This window comes from Gymnoscopelus microlampas (assembly GCF_963454915.1).
Source record: "Gymnoscopelus microlampas genome assembly, chromosome: 1".
Lineage (NCBI taxonomy): Eukaryota > Metazoa > Chordata > Actinopteri > Myctophiformes > Myctophidae > Gymnoscopelus > Gymnoscopelus microlampas.
The window spans coordinates 53,136,360-53,155,403 of record NC_139962.1 but is presented as its reverse complement, the minus strand read 5'-3'; the positions used below and the strand labels follow the sequence as shown (position 1 = coordinate 53,155,403).

General features: G+C 41.7%; 1 protein-coding gene across 1 annotated transcript in view; it reads left to right on the top strand.

Annotated features, from left to right (window-relative positions):
* The first annotated feature begins 3,672 nt into the window (after nt 1-3,672).
* tox3 (TOX high mobility group box family member 3) overlaps nt 3,673-19,044 on the top strand; it is a 109,066-nt gene continuing 93,694 nt past the window's right edge. The window contains exon 1 of the mRNA XM_084053228.1: nt 3,673-4,721. Within this exon, the coding sequence (XP_083909354.1) occupies nt 4,617-4,721 (105 nt within the window). The 5' untranslated portion in view covers nt 3,673-4,616. The remainder of the gene's footprint in view (nt 4,722-19,044) is intronic.

Below are 19,044 nucleotides of genomic sequence, written 5' to 3'. Positions count from 1 at the left end.
CTGCTTCGCTGCCTGGAGTCAAATCTGCCCGAAAACAAGAGTGTTCCAATGGCTGATGCAGTTATTCTAGATGGTGCAGCTGTGGTTCAAATGCTGAAACCAAATACATCAAGAACATTCCAAGAGTATGGAGAAACTGTTTTTGCACCTTACATCTCTGCTCAACTTGATGTAAGCTCCCGTGTTGACCTCGTCTGAGATGTATACCTGATGGAAACAAAACAGAGTTGTTTTCTTTCCTGTCACGAGAAGCCATTCGTCAGCCTGTCGCACAAGGCAAGGAACTGTATGCAACAGATGGAAGTGGAGTCCTCTGCTCTCCTGCTGACTCATGTGTGGCCTGCCTTGTCTGCAAGAGGAGGCTGACACTCGGCTACTTCTGCATGTGGCAGATGCTGTGCAGAAGGGTTGTAAGAAGGTCACCATACGTACAGTTGATACAGATGTGGTTGTATTGGCAGTGGCTTCTTTTAGCAAAATGGCTCCTGATCAGCTCTGGGTTGCCTTTGGTGTTGGGCCAAGCTTACGATACATTGCTATTCACCAAATCGTTGCCACAATGACTCCTACCAAGTGCCTGACTCTCCCTGTCTTCCACGCTTTCACTGGGTGTGACACTGTGTCTGCATTTGCTGGCCGAGGGAAGAAGACAGCCTGGGAGACTTGAAAGTCTTTCCCAAAGGTCACTGGTGCTCTGCAGGAACTCCTGGCCATGCCAAGTGAGGTCAGTGAAGGATCAAGGTTACTGATAGAGCGATTTGTGGTGCTGATGTACGACCGAACCAGTGACTGTATGGAGGTAAATGATGCTAGGAAACACCTTTTCTCACAGAAGTCCAGGACTTTGGAGAACATCCCTCCAACCCAGGCAGCCCTTAAAGAGCACATCAAGCGGACTTGCTTTCAGGCCAACCTGTGGAACCAGTCTCTGGTCTTGGATTCAAAGATACCAGAGCCATCTGACTGGGGTTGGACAAAAGAATCCACTGGCTGGCAGCCATTCTGGACAGCTCTCCCTGAAGCAGCTAAATCTTGCCATGAGCTGATCCGGTGTAACTGCCAGAAAGGGTGCACTGGACGGTGCACGTGTGTCAAAGCTGCACTTGCATGTGCACTTGCATCTGTGTTTTTGTGCGGGAGACTGTGTTAGGGTTTAGTTCTCATCCGAGAACCCCCTAAGGCGAGGATCTGGGGAGGGGAGTCAGCCAGGGGGCGCCACCCAATACTATACTAGACAGATAGACGGTTAAGAAATTTCAGTACGGTATTTCCATTACGTGATCCTGATATGAAAGGACACTAAGCATGGTCTGTTTGCCGTATCTCCATCCACTGATTGTTTCTGATTGTTTTTTTTTTTTTTTTGTTAAGCAACCTTTGGCTCAATTACAGGTGCAGTATTAATATAAGTTATTATCACAATTATTATTGTCCAAAAAAAAAAAAAACCTTGTTACTTTCATTATTTGGGAAATAAACCACCTTTTTGCACCTTTCGCTTCCCTTTTTCCGTATAATTTGACCTTGACATTGATCTGAAGGTATTTTCTTGAATTCTATTGATCTCAAAAGTATCACCAGCTGACTTGGCACCCAAAAATTAGTGGGAAATGACACCTTAAATGTTTTTCTACAGCGTTTGGTTCCAAAGTTAAGCATTTTTCAATATTTTCGGCGGCCATTTAGAATTTGACCTCTACCGGGCCTCAGGGGTCAAATCAGACTTGACTCCACATCTGAAAATACACCTCATGATATCATCTAACTATGGTAGAAGTTTCATGCTTTTCTCAAAAAGTGCACAATACCTCTTGTATTGGGCTATATGCCGCTGTACTATATGGTTTTGATGCGACTGTGTGTTTCCTACCGGGTCTCAGTAGATGGCCCCGCCCACACTGGGCAAGCGCAGTCAGCGCACAGAAGTGAAGGCGCAGACAGCTGTGTTGTTGAAGGACAACGGACGCGTGCTCTGCGCTGCTCTGCACTGCCTACGGGGGGAGGGGGGGGGGCAATAACTTACGATTCTGTCCCTATCGGTACTTAACTCGAACGGCGCTGAGTTGGCTCTAGCGGCCGTCACAACGTTCGGCACGGCGACTCGCTCGCCCAGCGGCTCGCTCGGCGGTGCCTCTCGTTGCTCAAGCACGCCAGAGACAGCGCTCCTCCGACGTGGTCATAGAACAGGTCGTCACCAAGTTACTGAGACTAGGTAGGAAAGACCTGTGTGGGGTTTTGATACCCTATAACGCCATACTGTTTGCCTGCAATTGCCTTCAGAAATGTGTGGGTGGGGCCTATTTCTTATAAATAAAAACACCATATTTCACGAACGCAACATCCAATCATCTCCAAATTGTAATCGCATGTTGAGGGGCCTCTAATGGCCTAGAGCGTACCTCCAAAGGCGCTTTCGCTTCTACCCCCCCACACACACACACACAGCTTCCACATATCCTGCAAGCTGCACCTCAAGCTGCACCTCACACCTCACAACACCCCGTGTAGGCAACCTAGCCTGGCGGAGATCTGCGCTCGGAGGAACACACTTTTCTGGTCATGTATTTTGAACAGTTCAACAATTGATTAAAGTGGAGGAAGGTGGATTTCATGCCGTGATGGTGATATTGACTGAAGTGCAACAAAGGCAAAAAATATTCATCATTAACACAGACGAATGTTGTGTATTTCCTGGAGGGAATGAAAACTTTGTTCCATTACTTAACTACACCAATTAAAAGCCAAATGGGAAAAAAATAAATATAGGTCAACAGATAAAGGACTGAGTCAAATGCTGATATTTATACTTATCCCATTAAAACAACCGGGAAAGCATCTGTGTCATTTTAGATCTTAGCGTTGGCTCTTCAAAAATAGCAGATATACAAGCTCACAGCGTGTCACTTCGTACCAGCCACCCTGCGAGCTTGTACATCTGCAATTTTTAAAAAAAATCATTTTTGAAAAGTCTTGAAAGTGTGATAACTATAAGACTTAGAAGCATTGTAGACTGCAGGTCTTAATGAGTTATATACCATCAAAACATTCACTAACCACTTCAGCCCTATATATAATTCGTCCAGATCTACAAGCTCACAATGCGTCGCGATGTGACACATTGTTGTGCGCTTGTAGATCTGCTATTTTCAAAGTTTTTTTTTTACATTTTGAACTTGTGAAATGGGACATTGTACACAATGAGTACTTTTACTTTTGGTACTTTAAGTACATTTTGATACCAATAATTCTGTACTTTTACTCAAGTACATTTTGATCTCTGGACTTTTACTTGTAACAGAGTATTTCTGCATTGCAGTATTGATACTTTTACTAAAGTAAAACAATTGAGTACTTTTTCCCACCTCTGGTTAAGATATATCGTACTGTAACTTAATGCAATGTATTGCCATCATGTCAATCAATCACCAGTTAGCATGTCACCCCCCCCCCCCACACTCAGACAGCTGCGGTCAAAGTGGGAGTGGCTTGGTGTGTTTGGGGGGCGTGGCCTGCTTGTTCACACATTCCGCCTTGTTCATCATCACCGCGACGAGACAGACAGACAGCAGAGCCACAGGCTGAGCTGATAGTCGGTGCATCATCTCTAATTGTTTACCATCTCTGGAGGCTTGTTGTTGTTATTATGCCCTGTTGTAACGAACACAAGTCTGTTTAGCTTTAGGTACATAGTCTTTGCGTTAAGAAGTGACGAGGAGGAGGCGTACAGTGTGAACTCTCTACTCTCACTTACAAACGCTGAATATTTAAACTGAAAGACAACTACTTTTATGAGTTGAGAGAGAGAGAGAGAGCGAGAGAGAGAGAGGGAGCGACGGTACTAACTTCTGACTGACTGACACGGGGAGAACACGGACGCGCACGTTCATTGCAGAGACACAGAGACAGAGCTCTCACACATACATGGACAGTGGCTGCTGTTTCACGTGTGGGGTGAACTTAATTATTATTATCGCGCGGTCTATTCCCACTTAATTGCAATTGTGTTCGTTCTTTCTCCATCGGAACGGTGGTGACCAGGAGGAGAACAGGAGGTGGAGGAGGAGGAACCATCCGAACCGAATGAACCACGCATGGCTTTCTCCTTTGTACACAGCAGCTGCTGCTTGTTGTAGATGCATGGGCACTACACTGCGCGTCCTGGCGCACACACACGCACATTAATAGCTTAATAGCTTTAACTATTATACTACTAAAGCTTTATTATAGCCTGGTGGTGGTGGTAGTGCTGGTGCATGCATGGCTCCTCAGACATGAAGCGAATCATCGCGGTGTAAAGAAGAGAAGAGAGGAGGATCATCACAACTTCTCCTTGGCTTTATTATAGCAGCCGAACCCTGTTCTTTTTCTGTCTCGTTGTGTGTCCTAAACAAAGCTTCGGACAGCAGCACCACCGCCTCTCTCTCTCTCTGTGTCTCTCTCTCTCCATCCAAGTGCGCGTTGGATAAGGATTGTACACCACACGGTAGAGAGAGGTTGGATTTGTACACCGTACGGTTCAAGAGAGAGAGACACTACATTGCGCTCTGTATAATATTATACAGCTGTCTGAATACAGCTCGTTCCCCCCATCAACCCCAATACAACACAAGACCATCATGGATGTAAGATTTTATCCCACTGCCGGTGGAAATTCTATTCCAGGAGAACCGCCGACAAACCTGGATTTTGCCCACTGTTTGGGCTACTACAACTTCAATAAGGTGAGGGATTACTGACTGGAGCCTAATAGCTGTTGTCCTGTTAGTTTGTGTGTGGTTGTGTTGGTACCCCTACCCCTGAAAACATGTGCACACTGTAGTCTGTCTGTAGGGCTGATCTGTGCTTTTATTGTATGATCTGAGCTTTACACATCGGACACAATATTCTGCTGATCATAAACTAATATTATATTACAATGTGCATTAATTTCTCTCTGGTATTTAGTGCTGCTTTGCTCTCCCTCCTCAACACATCGTTATTGTTCACAGAAGTGCCTCTCTCTGACTGCCAGTGGTGTAAAGTAACTAAGTACATTTACTCAAGTACTGTACTTAAGTACAATTTTGAGGTATTGTCTTTAATTTACTGGAGTATTTTTCAGTACTTTTGCTTCTACTCCACTACATCTCTACTTTTACTCCACTACAATTATTTGAAAACTTTAGTTACTAGTTACTTTGTAGATTTTGATTATTATTACAAAACATACCACTTCAGTCCTGTATGCATTTTCGGCCATTTGCAAATCGCAGATCTACAAGCTCACAATGCGTCTCGATGCGACGCATTGTGAGCTTGTAGATCTGCCAATTTCCAAATATTGTTTATACATTTGAAAACTTGTGCAATTCTGCATAATGACTACTTTATACTTTTGGTACTTTTAAGTGCATTTTGATGCCAATACTTTTGTACTTTTACTCAAGTACATTTCGAATTCCCGACTTTTACTTGTACCAGAGTACTTCTACATTGCAGTATTGATACTTTTACTTAAGTAAGAGTGCCTGTCTCACTGTCATGTCACTGTCCTCCTCTGCTTCACTTCTTGCAACTTTGTTGCGAACGGGAGAGAGAATGGCCACATTGTAGCCAGGTTGGGGTGTGTGTGTGTGTGTGTGTGTGTGTGTGTGTGTGTGTGTGTGTGTGTGTGTGTGTGTGTGTGTGTGTGTGTGTGTGTGTGTGTGTGTGTGTGTGTGTGTGTGTGTGCGCGTGTGCGTGCGCGCGACGTGTGTGTACAGTACAACTCGAACCATCCTCATTACATTACCTTACATTGCTAAACTCTCAGCCAGCGTGATGTTGTGTTGTGTGAGCCACTATATCCAGGGCGCTGTTGGCTATAGGATTTCATGTTGTTAAAAAGATCAGTGGTGGGTCACTGAAACAGCACCCTATAAATGTTTGAATGTGTGAAAGGCATGGGCATATCCAGTGTCAAATCAACTACTAGGTTAGACACTATGCTCCAGTGTTTTATTACAGGTCACACAAGCCCCATTGACCTATTGCTACTTTGTTGTGAGAAAAGCACCCACACGCCCTTCGGGATGTAATATATGTTGTCTTGTTTTAATGCGATTGCATAATAACCTCTAAAATATATATATATATATATATATATATATATATATATATATATATATATATATATATATATATATATATATATAACTTCTACGCAGCCATAACTCAGTTGCTACTAAAATGTAACCTAATTTCAAACCTGATCACAGCAGTTGTTATGGCATGACGCATGAGACTACAGCGGTCTCTTAAGGTCAGTGGTTCTCAACCTTTTCAGGCCGTGACCCCCAGAATAATCATATTTGAACTGCCCCCCCCACCTGACAACAAGCACTTGGAATGTAGGAGTTGAGGCATTACATTCGGTTTGACTCGGGTCTCACAGATACATAATATTGTGAAAATAGCAGATCTACAAGCTCGCAACGCCTCGTGTCATGTGGGGGACCTCCCCCTGGGGGGGGGTCCTGACCCACAGTCTTAGAACCACTGTCTTAGGTTACTTAGACGTGGTTTTTGATCCTGCCTGTTCTTGAGCCGTCTTCGTTCTGATCTTAAAGTACATAGAATCATGTGTTATCCAAGTATTGTGCAGGAACAACTTCTCACACAGCTATCTCCTATACACTCCACGACACAGCACTTTTCTTAATCCATCATTGTACTCTCGTTGACTCATGATTTTCTTAATCTTATGAATATGTCATGCATGCATTTCAAACATGGCACGACATGCAGCAATGGCCCTGTAGTGCATCTTCAAAGTATCACAACATAACAACAACAACAACATAGGACATACGTGAAGAGAAGGCTTCCCCTAGAGTTACGTTTGTGCTGTCTTTTTACACACTTCACCAAAATGCAACCATTTTTATTTTTTGTGTAAAGCAATTTTTTATTTAATTATAAATGAAAAGTGTTGGTTCCATGCATAACTTTGCTGAGTGTTGTGCTACTGTGGGAATTATGTCAGATTTGTTGTGTACTTACTACACAACCCCCACGATGCACCAGGATGCATTCTGAACCCCATGGTCCTTGGCTAGAACAGAAAATAATACTAAAACGTTTTTTCTTAATTTGGATCAATGGTGACACCCCCCCCCCCCCCCCCTCCACACACACACCCCCAACATCCTCCTCCACCAAATGATTTACCCCTAAAAAAATAAAGTACGGCTCAATTTGCCTTCACTTCACTGTGTAATGGCCTCTTCAGCAGTTACCAGGTCTGTGTCTACTGTTTCATCATGCTTCCTCTTGTCATATGGCCAACCCAAGGTGTCATGAGTAACCCCCATAGTTTCATCATTCATCATGTGTGCCCCGGCCTATAGAAGCCTAAACATATTGCCTTATATTACAGTAGAAACATGGCTTCTTACATTTTGCTCGGCGAGTTGCGCCAACCAAAGGAAATCTATAACTGTAATTGGCAACAAAAAAAAAAGTAGTAGGGAGTATGGGGGGGGGGGGGGGGGGGGTAATCCAACTTCTCAGTGAATTTCTAGAGAGACACGCTTGAACCACATGCTCATTAGAGCATCTTTCTACACATGGACTCCAGCAAATGATTACACAGTAATTATTTATTTGAATCAGCTGAATGAGAGGTGACCTGACAGAGCAGTTAGTAACTGCAAGGATGTGTCATGTTTACACATTGCAGAGATGTTGACAGTTGTTTCTTTAACCGTGTTAACTCTGGTGACCCTATTTTGGGTTCATGAAAACATATATTACCCCCCCCCCCCCCAAAAAAAGACAAAAACAGATCTGCAAGCTCATAACGTGTCTCAATGTGACACATTGTGAGCTTGTAGAAGATCATGCATTTGTTCTAGTATTTGTCATATATAGGCTTAAGTGGTTAATCTATTTATAAGCCACCTTTTAGTAGCTTTGAAAAAGTGAGAGAGAAACTTTTAACCGTGCTTTCAACAGTCATCGGATCAGATTAGCAGTTTTCATGTGAAACCAGCAATAGCCTCTCAAAATATTGGCACAGGAAATATAACATTTTATGAAAGGCAGCAGAGACAGAAGAGGCCCGGAGGAACTTAAAAAGCATCAGAGATTCTTTTAAAATCTACAGAAATATCCAAATGCGTATTATAGCACAAACCCTAATTAGGTGCTGCAGTTGGGACTAATGAACCTGTCTACTTTCTTTTTTTTGTAGCACTGGAATTAAGCAGAAATGGCAGCGTGAGAAGAAAAACAAGTGCAACTGCACTCGACTGAATAATGTTAACCAAATATGTTTAATAAGGAAAAGGAGCTGTTGTAATTATGAAACTGAAATGAAACCCTTTCATGGAGGATTATGTGAAGCTCATTTAATGGTTCCCAGGTTATATTTGTTTATTATTTATTTATATATACTGAATACATAGCGGCATGGGTTATGTTCACAAGTCCAAGGCCCTTCTTTTTTTTTTGTGTCACTTGATTGGCTGGTACTTCAAAACACTGCGAGGGAGTTTTTTTTACATTGCATTTAATTTATCTGGTATAATGACTTCAGTTTTGACTGGCTCTTTGGCTCGTGTTGAGAGCACATGTGGTTGTAGTCAGGGACATTTACAAGACCTGCTTCACGTTGGAAGTTTAAATGAATACATGTCCACGTATATGTATGTATTTGGGTTCTCATTTTGGTTGTTTGAAAACACACCAAGGCCCGGTGATATGTGGGATATGGTTAAAGTTATGTGGCTTTTTTTCTGGGCGAGCTCTGCTGCCATGCACGCACAGCGTGACGCCTGATTTATATACTTAAGTTGCAGTGGTGTAAAGTAACTAAGTCCATGTACTCAAGTACTGTACTTAGGTACGATTTTGAGGTATTTTTTTTACTTTACTGGAGTATTTCCAATTTTCAGTACTTTTACTTCTACTCCACTACATCTCAGAGTCAAATATTATGCTGGTACTCCACTACAATTATTTGAAAACTGTAGTTACTAGTTCCTTTGTAGATTTAAATTATTATTATAAAATATACACTAACCACTTCAGCCCTGTATACATTTCCGCCATTTGAAAATAGCCGATCTACAAGCTCACAATGCGTCGCTATGCGACGCATTGTGAGCTTGTAGATCTGCTATTTTCAAAAGACTTTTATGCATTTTATACATTTGAAAGGTAATGGGACATTCTGCATAATGAGTACTTTATACTTTTGGTTCTTTTAAGTATATTTTGATACCAATACTTTTGTAGTTTTACTCAAGTACATTTTGAATTCTGGACTTTCACTTGTAACGGAGAGTACTTCTACATTGCAGTATAGATACTTTTACTTAATTCAAAAATGTGAGTACTTTTCCCACCAAGACTGCTTAGTTGCGAGCCGAAAACGCCGGATCTGCAAGCTCACACAATGAGTCAAGAGTGTAGAAAGCTCTGCAAGCTTGTAGATCTGCTATTTTCGGGGTGCGCGACACGGCAACGCAATCGGGTATAAATCGAGCATCAGTCCTTTTGGCTTCAGCTGGTTTGAGTGTTCCTTAAAGTCATGTGTGATGGACTGAATGGGTTTCATGAGACGGGCCCAGTGTTATTGGCATATTTATGGTCCTATGTACCATTTTTCCTGAAGTTTTAACAGTTTCTGAGATACAATATCCATTTAATGTAACATTTTATTAGCTACACGACTAGAGGGGATGAAATTGCCAACAGATGTGAAAGAGATCCATAGCAGCCTGAACGCATTAACCCATTAAGACCGGGAACGCATCTGTGTGTCATTTGGGCTATTGAAAAAATAGCAGATCTACAAGCTCATAGCTATGAGCTTGTAGATCTGCTATTTTTTGGGGGGGGAAAAAAGGTGAAAATGTGTTCAAATCTTTGAATGTGTATATAGATTTGAAGTCTTTGCTTCTGGGGCGGTCCCTGGAACAAAACATTTTCAGATGGGGGACCGCGGACAAATTCCTATCATTTTGGGGGGTCCTTGAAATTAAAAAGTTTAATAACCACTGATTATAGCAACATACGTTTTAAAAAAACCTGTTAGGATTTAGAAGACATTTGTAGAATCCCCCCAGAAGCAATGAGATTTGAGTTACAAATGTTCGCTTTAAAAATAATATATATATATTCAAAGATTCGAACAAAACTTTCACGATTTTTCAAAAATAGCAGATCTACAAGCTCATAGCGCGGCACTCGGTGCCGCGCTATGAGCTTGTAGATCTGCTATTTTTGAATAGCCCAAAAGTATAAAATAATGGTTTATAGTCTATAGCTAAAAATCTAAAATGACTCACAGATGCGTTCCCGGTCTTTAAAGGGTTAAATTAGTCAAACTGTTTCTGGCAGCACTCATACATCATAGTGCATGGCATAGGGGGGAGGGGGGGGTTAGTTTACACATTTAAACTGGTCAGTTTGTTCACCAAATACTATATAAGCCTACTGTGTATACGCAGGGCAGGCATTTGCCTTGATGGCATTGGTGCAAGGACATATGCATTATACAATGTATAAAGTCGCAACATAATGACAAACGGTACAAGGACAAGGGTACATGGAACATAATAATGTATAAGGATCAGTGGTGGAAAAAGGACTTAAGTACAAGTATCAATACTGCAATGCAGAAATACTCTGTTGCAAGAAAAAGTCTGGAATTAAACATTTACTTGAGTAAAAGTACAAAAGGATTCGCATCAACATGTACTTAAAGTACCAAAAGTAAAAGTACTCATTATGCAGAAATGTCCCATTTCAATTTTTCAAAATGTATCGACATCTTTTGGAAATAGCCGAAATGTATATAGGGCTGAAGTGGTTACTGTATATATTTTGTAGTAATAATAAAAATCGCCAAAGTAACTAGTAAATAAAGTTTTCATATAATTGTAGTTGAGTAAAAGTACAATATTTGCCTCTGAGATGTACTGTCGTGGAGTAGAAGTAAAAGTACTGAAAATTGGAAATACTCTATTAAAGTAAAACATACCTCAATATTTTATTTAAGTACAGTACTTGAGTAAATGTACCTAGTTACACCACTGATGAGGATGTTTTCATTTTTTCTATTGTATGTAACACATGGTAAGAAATGTGCATGTTATGTTTCTGGATCGTGTTAATATCTCGTCAAGTGTGTCATCAAGCAAGGATCGTTCATTGTGGGGGGAAAGACGTATCTATCCATTGACATGGTCTTTTGACTTTGTAGTAAGAAATGGGCCTTGTCGAGGGAATTCTAACTAACGTCGGTGCAGATGATGGCTCCTCCTTTGATGCTGCTCAGCAGCAGCAGCAGACGTTTTTTTCTCTCCCTGTCACACTGAACAAATATGAAGTGCCCTTGAGAATTTATTTAACATCTACTTTGAATTTGATTGGCCACTCATCTGCTATATGAAAGCCCTAAAGTGTGTTGTAAAAGCAACAATTAGAAAGTTGTCCACCCTGCAATGCGTGGAGTGATGATGCAAGTGCGTCGCAGCTGCAATTATCCACGGTCTTTACTGAGGCCATAAAAATTAATGTGCTTTAGGTGAAACAGAAGTTTAATTGTGAGTGACTCGGGGGGCTGGGGGGGGGGTCTCTGTTGCTGTTGCCCCATGCATATTCAGGGGAACCAAAATCTAAAAGGAATTCAGGTGGACAAAGGAGATGCAGAAATTACTGTACCTTCACAAATCCTCGGGGAAATAGCCTGCTATTGTGCACTGCATGGCTGGAGTGCAGACTAGGCGTCCTTTGTCTTTACCATCCTAGCTGAATGGGAGAGAAGGGGTTAAGTCACTGTTCAAACCAGGGGGGGGGGTGTGTGTGTGTGTGTGTGTGTGCGTGTGTGTGTGTGCGTGTGTGTGTGTGTGTGTGTGTGTGTGTGTGTGTGTGTGTGTGTGTGTGTGTGTGTGTGTGTGTGTGTGTGTGTGTCTGCAGTGTACACAGCTGGTGCCATTTCATCACACACACATTCTAAACATATCCAAACAGAACTTTAAATGGTGTGGGGTAACTTTAGAGACTGTCTTCTTTGTCAAAGCCTACAAGTTGATGGATATGACCCTAAGCTAACATGTTCAGCGTTTAGTGCACCGGGACGTGCACGCACGGGCCCATGTGTTTCGCTGAGTCTTTTTAATTGTGCCTTGTCAGAGATCTGGTTCACCACCATTTATTAAACACCTAATTTTCCCTCAGAGATTAGAGACTTTGTTATTTTTAGCTCGCCAGCTTGGAGGCGTATACTGTACTCGGAGTCCCTAACCCCTGAAGAATGACTTCTCTGTCTGAGTGTGCACAAATTCAGGCCATGGCAGATCCAGCGGCTAGATGAAGAAGAAGAAGATGTTAACATTAGATCAAACATGTGTTAGTCTTTCCCCTAAACAAATACCTGATTTATTATTATACAATGATGGTTTTGTTGTGGGAGGGGGGGTCATGGATTCGGGAATGATCGTCATAGAGGTGATTATAATAATGCAGGATTAAGAGGTAAACGTTAATGGAAGGTAGAATTACAAAGGCGGTAGAGTTACAAATTGTGGTCTGAGTAGAGGGGACCGAAAAGCAGGGTTGTAATAATAACCCTATAATATATGAACCTGATGATTTCTGATTCCTCTGGCAACCAGATTATCACGGCTGTCACACACTCCTCATTTTATCGATCACATTGACATGTGGCTGCATGCATGCATGAGCGCACACATAAAACGGACACATATATGCAACAAAAAACGTACAGACACGCACAGTCACACACGCACACACACACACAAGCAATAATGAGCATTCCCTTTCGATTTGCTTCAAACTTGGCGTTTTTTACTGCAATGATTCGTCTTCATGCCGAACCTGTGTGCCATGACATTGGTAGCACATTGCCTGTTTAGTTTTTATGAGTTGGGGTTTGAAAAAAAGCCTGTGAATATGGCCTCTTAGCTTACCCACAATCATGCTGGGGCCATAACGAGGCCGCGCGCCATGCCGCATGGCGCCGTGGCATCCGGCGAAGTAGCTGCGAAGCTTACACCAAAAAAACTTAACACGAGACCACGATGCCTCTGAGATTCTAATAGCAGACAGCATCCTGAGTGGCCGTGCCAGATTTGAAAATAACATGTTTTGGGTGATTTAGTGATTTGTTTTGGTGGCATATTGCCCCGCTATAACACATTGTAGCCGGTTACCGGGTTTATATGTACAGTAGAGGTTGTCGACACTTCAGACCCGAGGCATTTGATGTAGATTTTGGTCAGAGAACGATCGCTGAGGTCGGAAAATTAGGTCGAATTTGTCTGCTATTCCCTAAAGCTCTCCCGCTGGCAACGCCTCAGCCGCGTCGAGCACCCTTATCAAACCAGCCCCGAAAAATCCAGGAATAGGCCCAGTTCCCAACCGTTCCGATGGAAATGGTGCACAAATGGAAATGCCATTGGAACAGTTTGACTTTCTTAGTTGGGAACCCGTCGTGCGGGCCCTGTTGTGGTGGGCGTATAAGGGCTATGTAAATCTTCAAGACTTGACAGGCCATTAGCCAGATCAGCCCCTCAACAAGACCATCTTTAATCCCTCCGTTCCCCAAATCATAAATCCACCGCCGGTTACACATCTCACCCCAAACATCAGTCAGCATGGAGCGCACTCTCATTATTATACCAGTGGGTTGTGTGGTCCAAGACATGGGTCTTGAGAGGGGATAACAACCAAATTGTTAACCACCACTTTCAAGCTGGTGTCCCTATTTTAGGCACGTCAATAAAGGTGTAAAATAAAATAAAAAAAAATGGCCTTATCTACAAGCCCACAGCGCCTCACCATTTCTTTCGCTCGGCACCGTTGTACGACAAAGTATTAAGATTTAAAGGGATAGTTGACCCCCAAAAATACTTTTTTTCCCCTATCGATTAGTTACTTGAATTCATGGATATCTTTTTTGTTTTTGTCTCATTCCTAAGCCAATAATTTGATGACCGGCAGCGGTTCCTGTATAGGAGAAACTAAGAGTCTCCTTTGTGTATCCTACCGTAACCGCTGCCTACCGGTCCGCTGGTCATCAAATTATTGGCTTAGGAATGTGACAAAAACAAAAAAATATAAAATATAAAAGTCTCCATGGGGTGACTAATCGATAGAAAAAAAGAAAAAAAGGTTTTTGGGGTGAACTATCCCTTTAAGTTTAAAGTAAACAGAAAAGTGTTGTTTTGGATCCCAACCATTATGCATGTGGTGTGTGTGTGTGTGTGTGTGTGTGTGTGTGTGCACATTTATCCAGTGTGTGTGTGTGAAAGTTAACTAGCACAGGGGACCACAGTGGGAATTACATACTGTACATACTGTAACTAATGTTAATGCCGCTCATGACCCATTGAGCTTTACAGGGAATAGATAGATCCCCTGACACTGGTACAGTAGTAGTGCCGTTATATAAAACAACCCAGTGCTGTTGTAGAAAAATTCCCAGCAACACCTGACGGGAACGTCATAATAATAATAGGAGGATTATTATGCGCGCGAGTGTCATAGTACGTGGGTGGTTAGATTACAGTATGTGAGCATTTATCATTGTACAACATCAGTAGTCAGTACCACCATGCGCCAGTGACACCTGTGTAAACTGTCTCGTAAATGCAAGTCTGTCAATCTGTCGTCGTTATCCCATTCAATCCGGTGGACGCATCTGTGTCATTTTAAGATTTCTTTGGCTATTCAAAAATAGCAGATCTACAAGCTCATAGCGCGGCACCGAGTGCCGCGCTATGAGCTTGTATATCTGCTATTTTTGAAAAATCGTGACAATGTGTGCAAATCTTTGAAGGTATGTATTTTTTAAAGCCAACATTTGTAACTCAAATCTTTGCTTCTGGGGGGTCCCTGGAACAAAATATTTTACAAATTATATTTTCAAAGATTTGCACACATTTTCAAGATTTAAAAAAATATATGTCTACAAGCTCGTAGCACGGCACACGGTGCCGTGCTACGAGCTTGTAGATCTGCTATTTTTGGATAGCCAAAGATGGTATAAACTAAAGTAATGGTTACAGCTCAACTTTTGGTTAGAGCTACTTTAATAGCTCAAATATTTTAATCTAAAATGACACGGATGCGTTCCCGGATTGAATGGGTTAATTTGTACACTCTCATTTCCCAATTCGGAGGCAAAAAAGTGAAAATAGCCGATCTACAAGTTCACAACAACTCATCGCGACACGTTGCGAGCTTGTAGATTAGTTATTTTTGCAATGAACACTGCCATGCCTCGACTTAATTGCCTTGTAACAAAAGGATGCAAAAACCAATAGGGAAAAACAAAAAGCTTCCGAGCAGACATGTAAATAATCACAGGCTGTAATTCCACGACGCTAACAGCCAACATTGTTAAAACTTTACACGCCTTGTTTTCCTTTTAAGTGAACAATACAGAGGGAAACTATAATCTCCTTGTGGCTGCACTGGGGGAGCTAACCAAATAGATGTTTTAGACAGCAGTGGTTCAAGTGGTTTCCAGAGTTGACAATTGAATGACACTGACACAATTGAGTGGATGCATCTCGCAGCCATCAGTGTCTCCAATTGTGTTTGTATTCCACAAAATGACACGTTCACATTAATCATGTATACAGTAGGTGTGGTGTCTGTCTGGTGGGTGAGTCATACTCAAACTGTCAACTTTCCTTATATGATGGCATTACATTATATCAACACGGCAAAATCCAAACACCAAGTTTTATTTACCCCCATTATTTTAAGCTCCTGCCCACTGTGTCTGAATGGTGTTTGCACACCTGCGTTTTACCGTCCGGTCCTTATAAGGACCACCTGGTGGCTGGTGTAGCTATAGAGCCAGTCGCACAAAAGCTATGGAACAATCGCATTGTCTATGTCCCCCTGAATAACATGAAATATTATTAGACACACTCTTTGAGTTTCTTGGAACCCCGTGCCACTAATGAAGAGGAAATTCACATTCAGCAGAGCCCACGAAAACACATTGTTGAAAGAGTGACGTGTTCTGTGAAAAGCAAAAAAAAGGCAGAATTTCCTTGAAGGCTAGCAACACAATCACAGCCCAAAAACACTCTTGTTAAAACAAACCCAGAAGACCATATTTATTTTGTTCCGTTGACAGGGCTGATCTGTGAGTCTTGAGTGAATGGTCAGTAATTGTAAAAGACCTGATGTTATTTCATCTGCTCAATATACTGGCCAGGAATTAGGGGCATAGCTTGAAAGGGGGGAAAAATATATATAGACAGGACTGCTGAGTATGAGAGGTCCAGACTGTGATAACAGCATAGATGGATTCAACTTGTCCAGCGTAGAAAATATTACCAAGAACCGAGCGAGACGGAGGACATTCGTCAAAAGGCCCCTATACTCGTTAAAAAGAGCCAAAGGGCTTTAAGTCACACAAGTCCATTTGGAAAGAATATTAAGACAGAACAGCTGCATGTTCCGATACAGATTTTGAGCCCATTAAGAGAATTAGGCATTGGGTCTGTGAGACGTGAAAACATGCATGCAGTGGTTTTAAAAAATAAATGTCTTCTTGCCGAACCCTGTTCCTGCAGGACCCAATACTTATTGAATCAGCCAACCGAGAGAATGATTGAGTGGTCCTTTTTGAAAAGTGTTTAATTCACCGTTGATGCTGTCAAAGATGTAGCGAGCCAAGACCAGATTGAAGCGGTTTATCATGCTGGAAAAATATATCTTGTGGGGGGACTGGTCTGATTCATGGGGGCTCAATGGTGGCAGCGAGATTCCATCACACAGCAATAGACCTTGGCGGTCACATGATAATTCTGAGACCCTTGTCAGTTCCGGAAGGCTTTGCCTAGAGATGCTCTCTCTACAAAAGACTTAGGTTTTACAGAGAGATCAGAGTTGAATGTAATTAAACCCTTATAACCACGTGAACCCCAGCGAACCTATTCCGGGCAGGCATACTGTACCATAATAGACGGACATTCTGCAGAAATTACAGCTCTACTAGCTCATCACCACGTCTTGACACGTTGTGAGCTTGTAGATTGGCTAGAGTTCCGTCGAGCATTTGGTGTAGAGGGGAAAATGAAGACGGCCCTGGGGGACTATATTGGTGAGCAGTGGTGGAAAGTAACTAAGTACCTTTACTTAAGTACAATTTTGAGGTATTTGTACTTTACTTTAGTATTTCCAATTTCCAATACTTTTACTTCTACTCCACTACATCTCAGAGGCAAATATTGTACTTTTACTCCACTACAATTACTTGAAAAATTGAGTTACTAGTTACTTTTCAGATGTAAATTATGATATTACGAAACATACATTAACCACTTTAAACCTATTTTATACCTAGGCTATTTGAAAATAGCAGATCTACAAGCTCACAACGCGTCGCTTTGCGACGCGCTGTGAGCTTGTAGATCTGCTATTTTAAAACATCTTTGTACTTTTGGTACTTTAAGTACATTTTGATGCCAATACTTCTGTACTTTTACTCAAGTAAATTTAGAATTCCGGACTTTCACTTGTAACAGAGTACTTCTACAGTGCAGTATTGATACTTTTACTTAAGTAAAACATTTGAGTACTTTTTCCACCACTGCTGGTGAGCTTGTAGAGAAGCAATATTCGCCAAATATGTTCACCTATATAATAATCATTATTATTATTATTATTATCATCACGTGTGGTTGTGTCACAGCACAACAGCACACATGCTCACTAGAACACCTCATTAGGCACTCTGCTCTGCCGGTTTAAACTAAATAAATTACAGATGGGTCGTACCACCACCACTGTTTTAACTTTCATTTGCACTGTAATGATGTGAAAAAGGTCACTGGAAAAAATGAGGAAAAATAATTACAACGCCGGAACACTATAGCGAGCGATTTGAGGAGACAAATAGAGAGGCAAGAAGAGGCAATTTTCAGTCAATCTCAGCCGGTGGATTGCATTTTGCAGATCCATTATGTTTGTCACTGGTCTGATGTGAAGTGTAATAATCAGGAGAGGAATCTTCATTAGCCTCATTGAGAGAAGAACGTGCGCTTCTATTCATGGCTTCAGACGTGAACGATCAGCTTAATCACGTGCAACGTCATCCATGACATCCTACTGTACTTCCTTGTCGTCCTTCTTCACACAGATCATTCTTTTGCGGTGTGTGTGAGTGTGTGAACACTACAAAATGTCCGCCACTCCACGTTTTTGACAGTTAACCCATTCAATCCGGGAACGCATATTTTTTTTCGGTGGCCAAAAAAATATAATTTTGGGGGTCCTTGACCTGAAAAGGTTTGAGAACCACTGATATAACAACGTAAGGTGTTTAAAAAAATAACTTGTCTCAGGGGCACACCAGCGTGCCTGCACACCTATTTTGAAACCGCTGTTCTTATTGTACAGTTTGCTTGAGCTACTCCCCTTACAGTATAATTCCAAGCAGGGTTTCAGAGTTCTTATGTTAATCTATTATATATATATACATCATAATTAATGATGGCCACTAGTTCACTTTGCCCAAACATTATGGATGCTTGTGGCAGTGTGTTAATGTTAATATCTATCTGAATCCAATTTAACTTTTAGCACCAACACTGCAGCATATAAAATCCACTTCACCCAATAAATACAGTTTAATACTCTCCTCATTTTTGGAGACATGCCACCGCACTCTGCCACACTTTGATTGGATCTTTTTTTATGGACTATGCATTAGACTGATAAGAATGTTCTGTTGCAGATGCATACTTTTTTTTTGTTGTGTGTTCCTGGAATAATTCATGTCAGATATCAGCGGCAGTGAGATGTGAAGGCGCTCCGCTCTCTTCTTACTATAGATCTACTCTTATCCTTCTAGAGGGGGAATTAAACAGATGTCCTTGGAACAGTATGTTTTCCTTTCATGGTCTCCTATAGATGGTTTTAATGGAAATTCTTTTGAATCCATTTTTGGGAAAAAAAAGGATTCCTACAATTTTCAAGGACCCTTTTTGCTTGCTTGTGTGGTTTAGGGTTACAGTACCTTTCTAACCA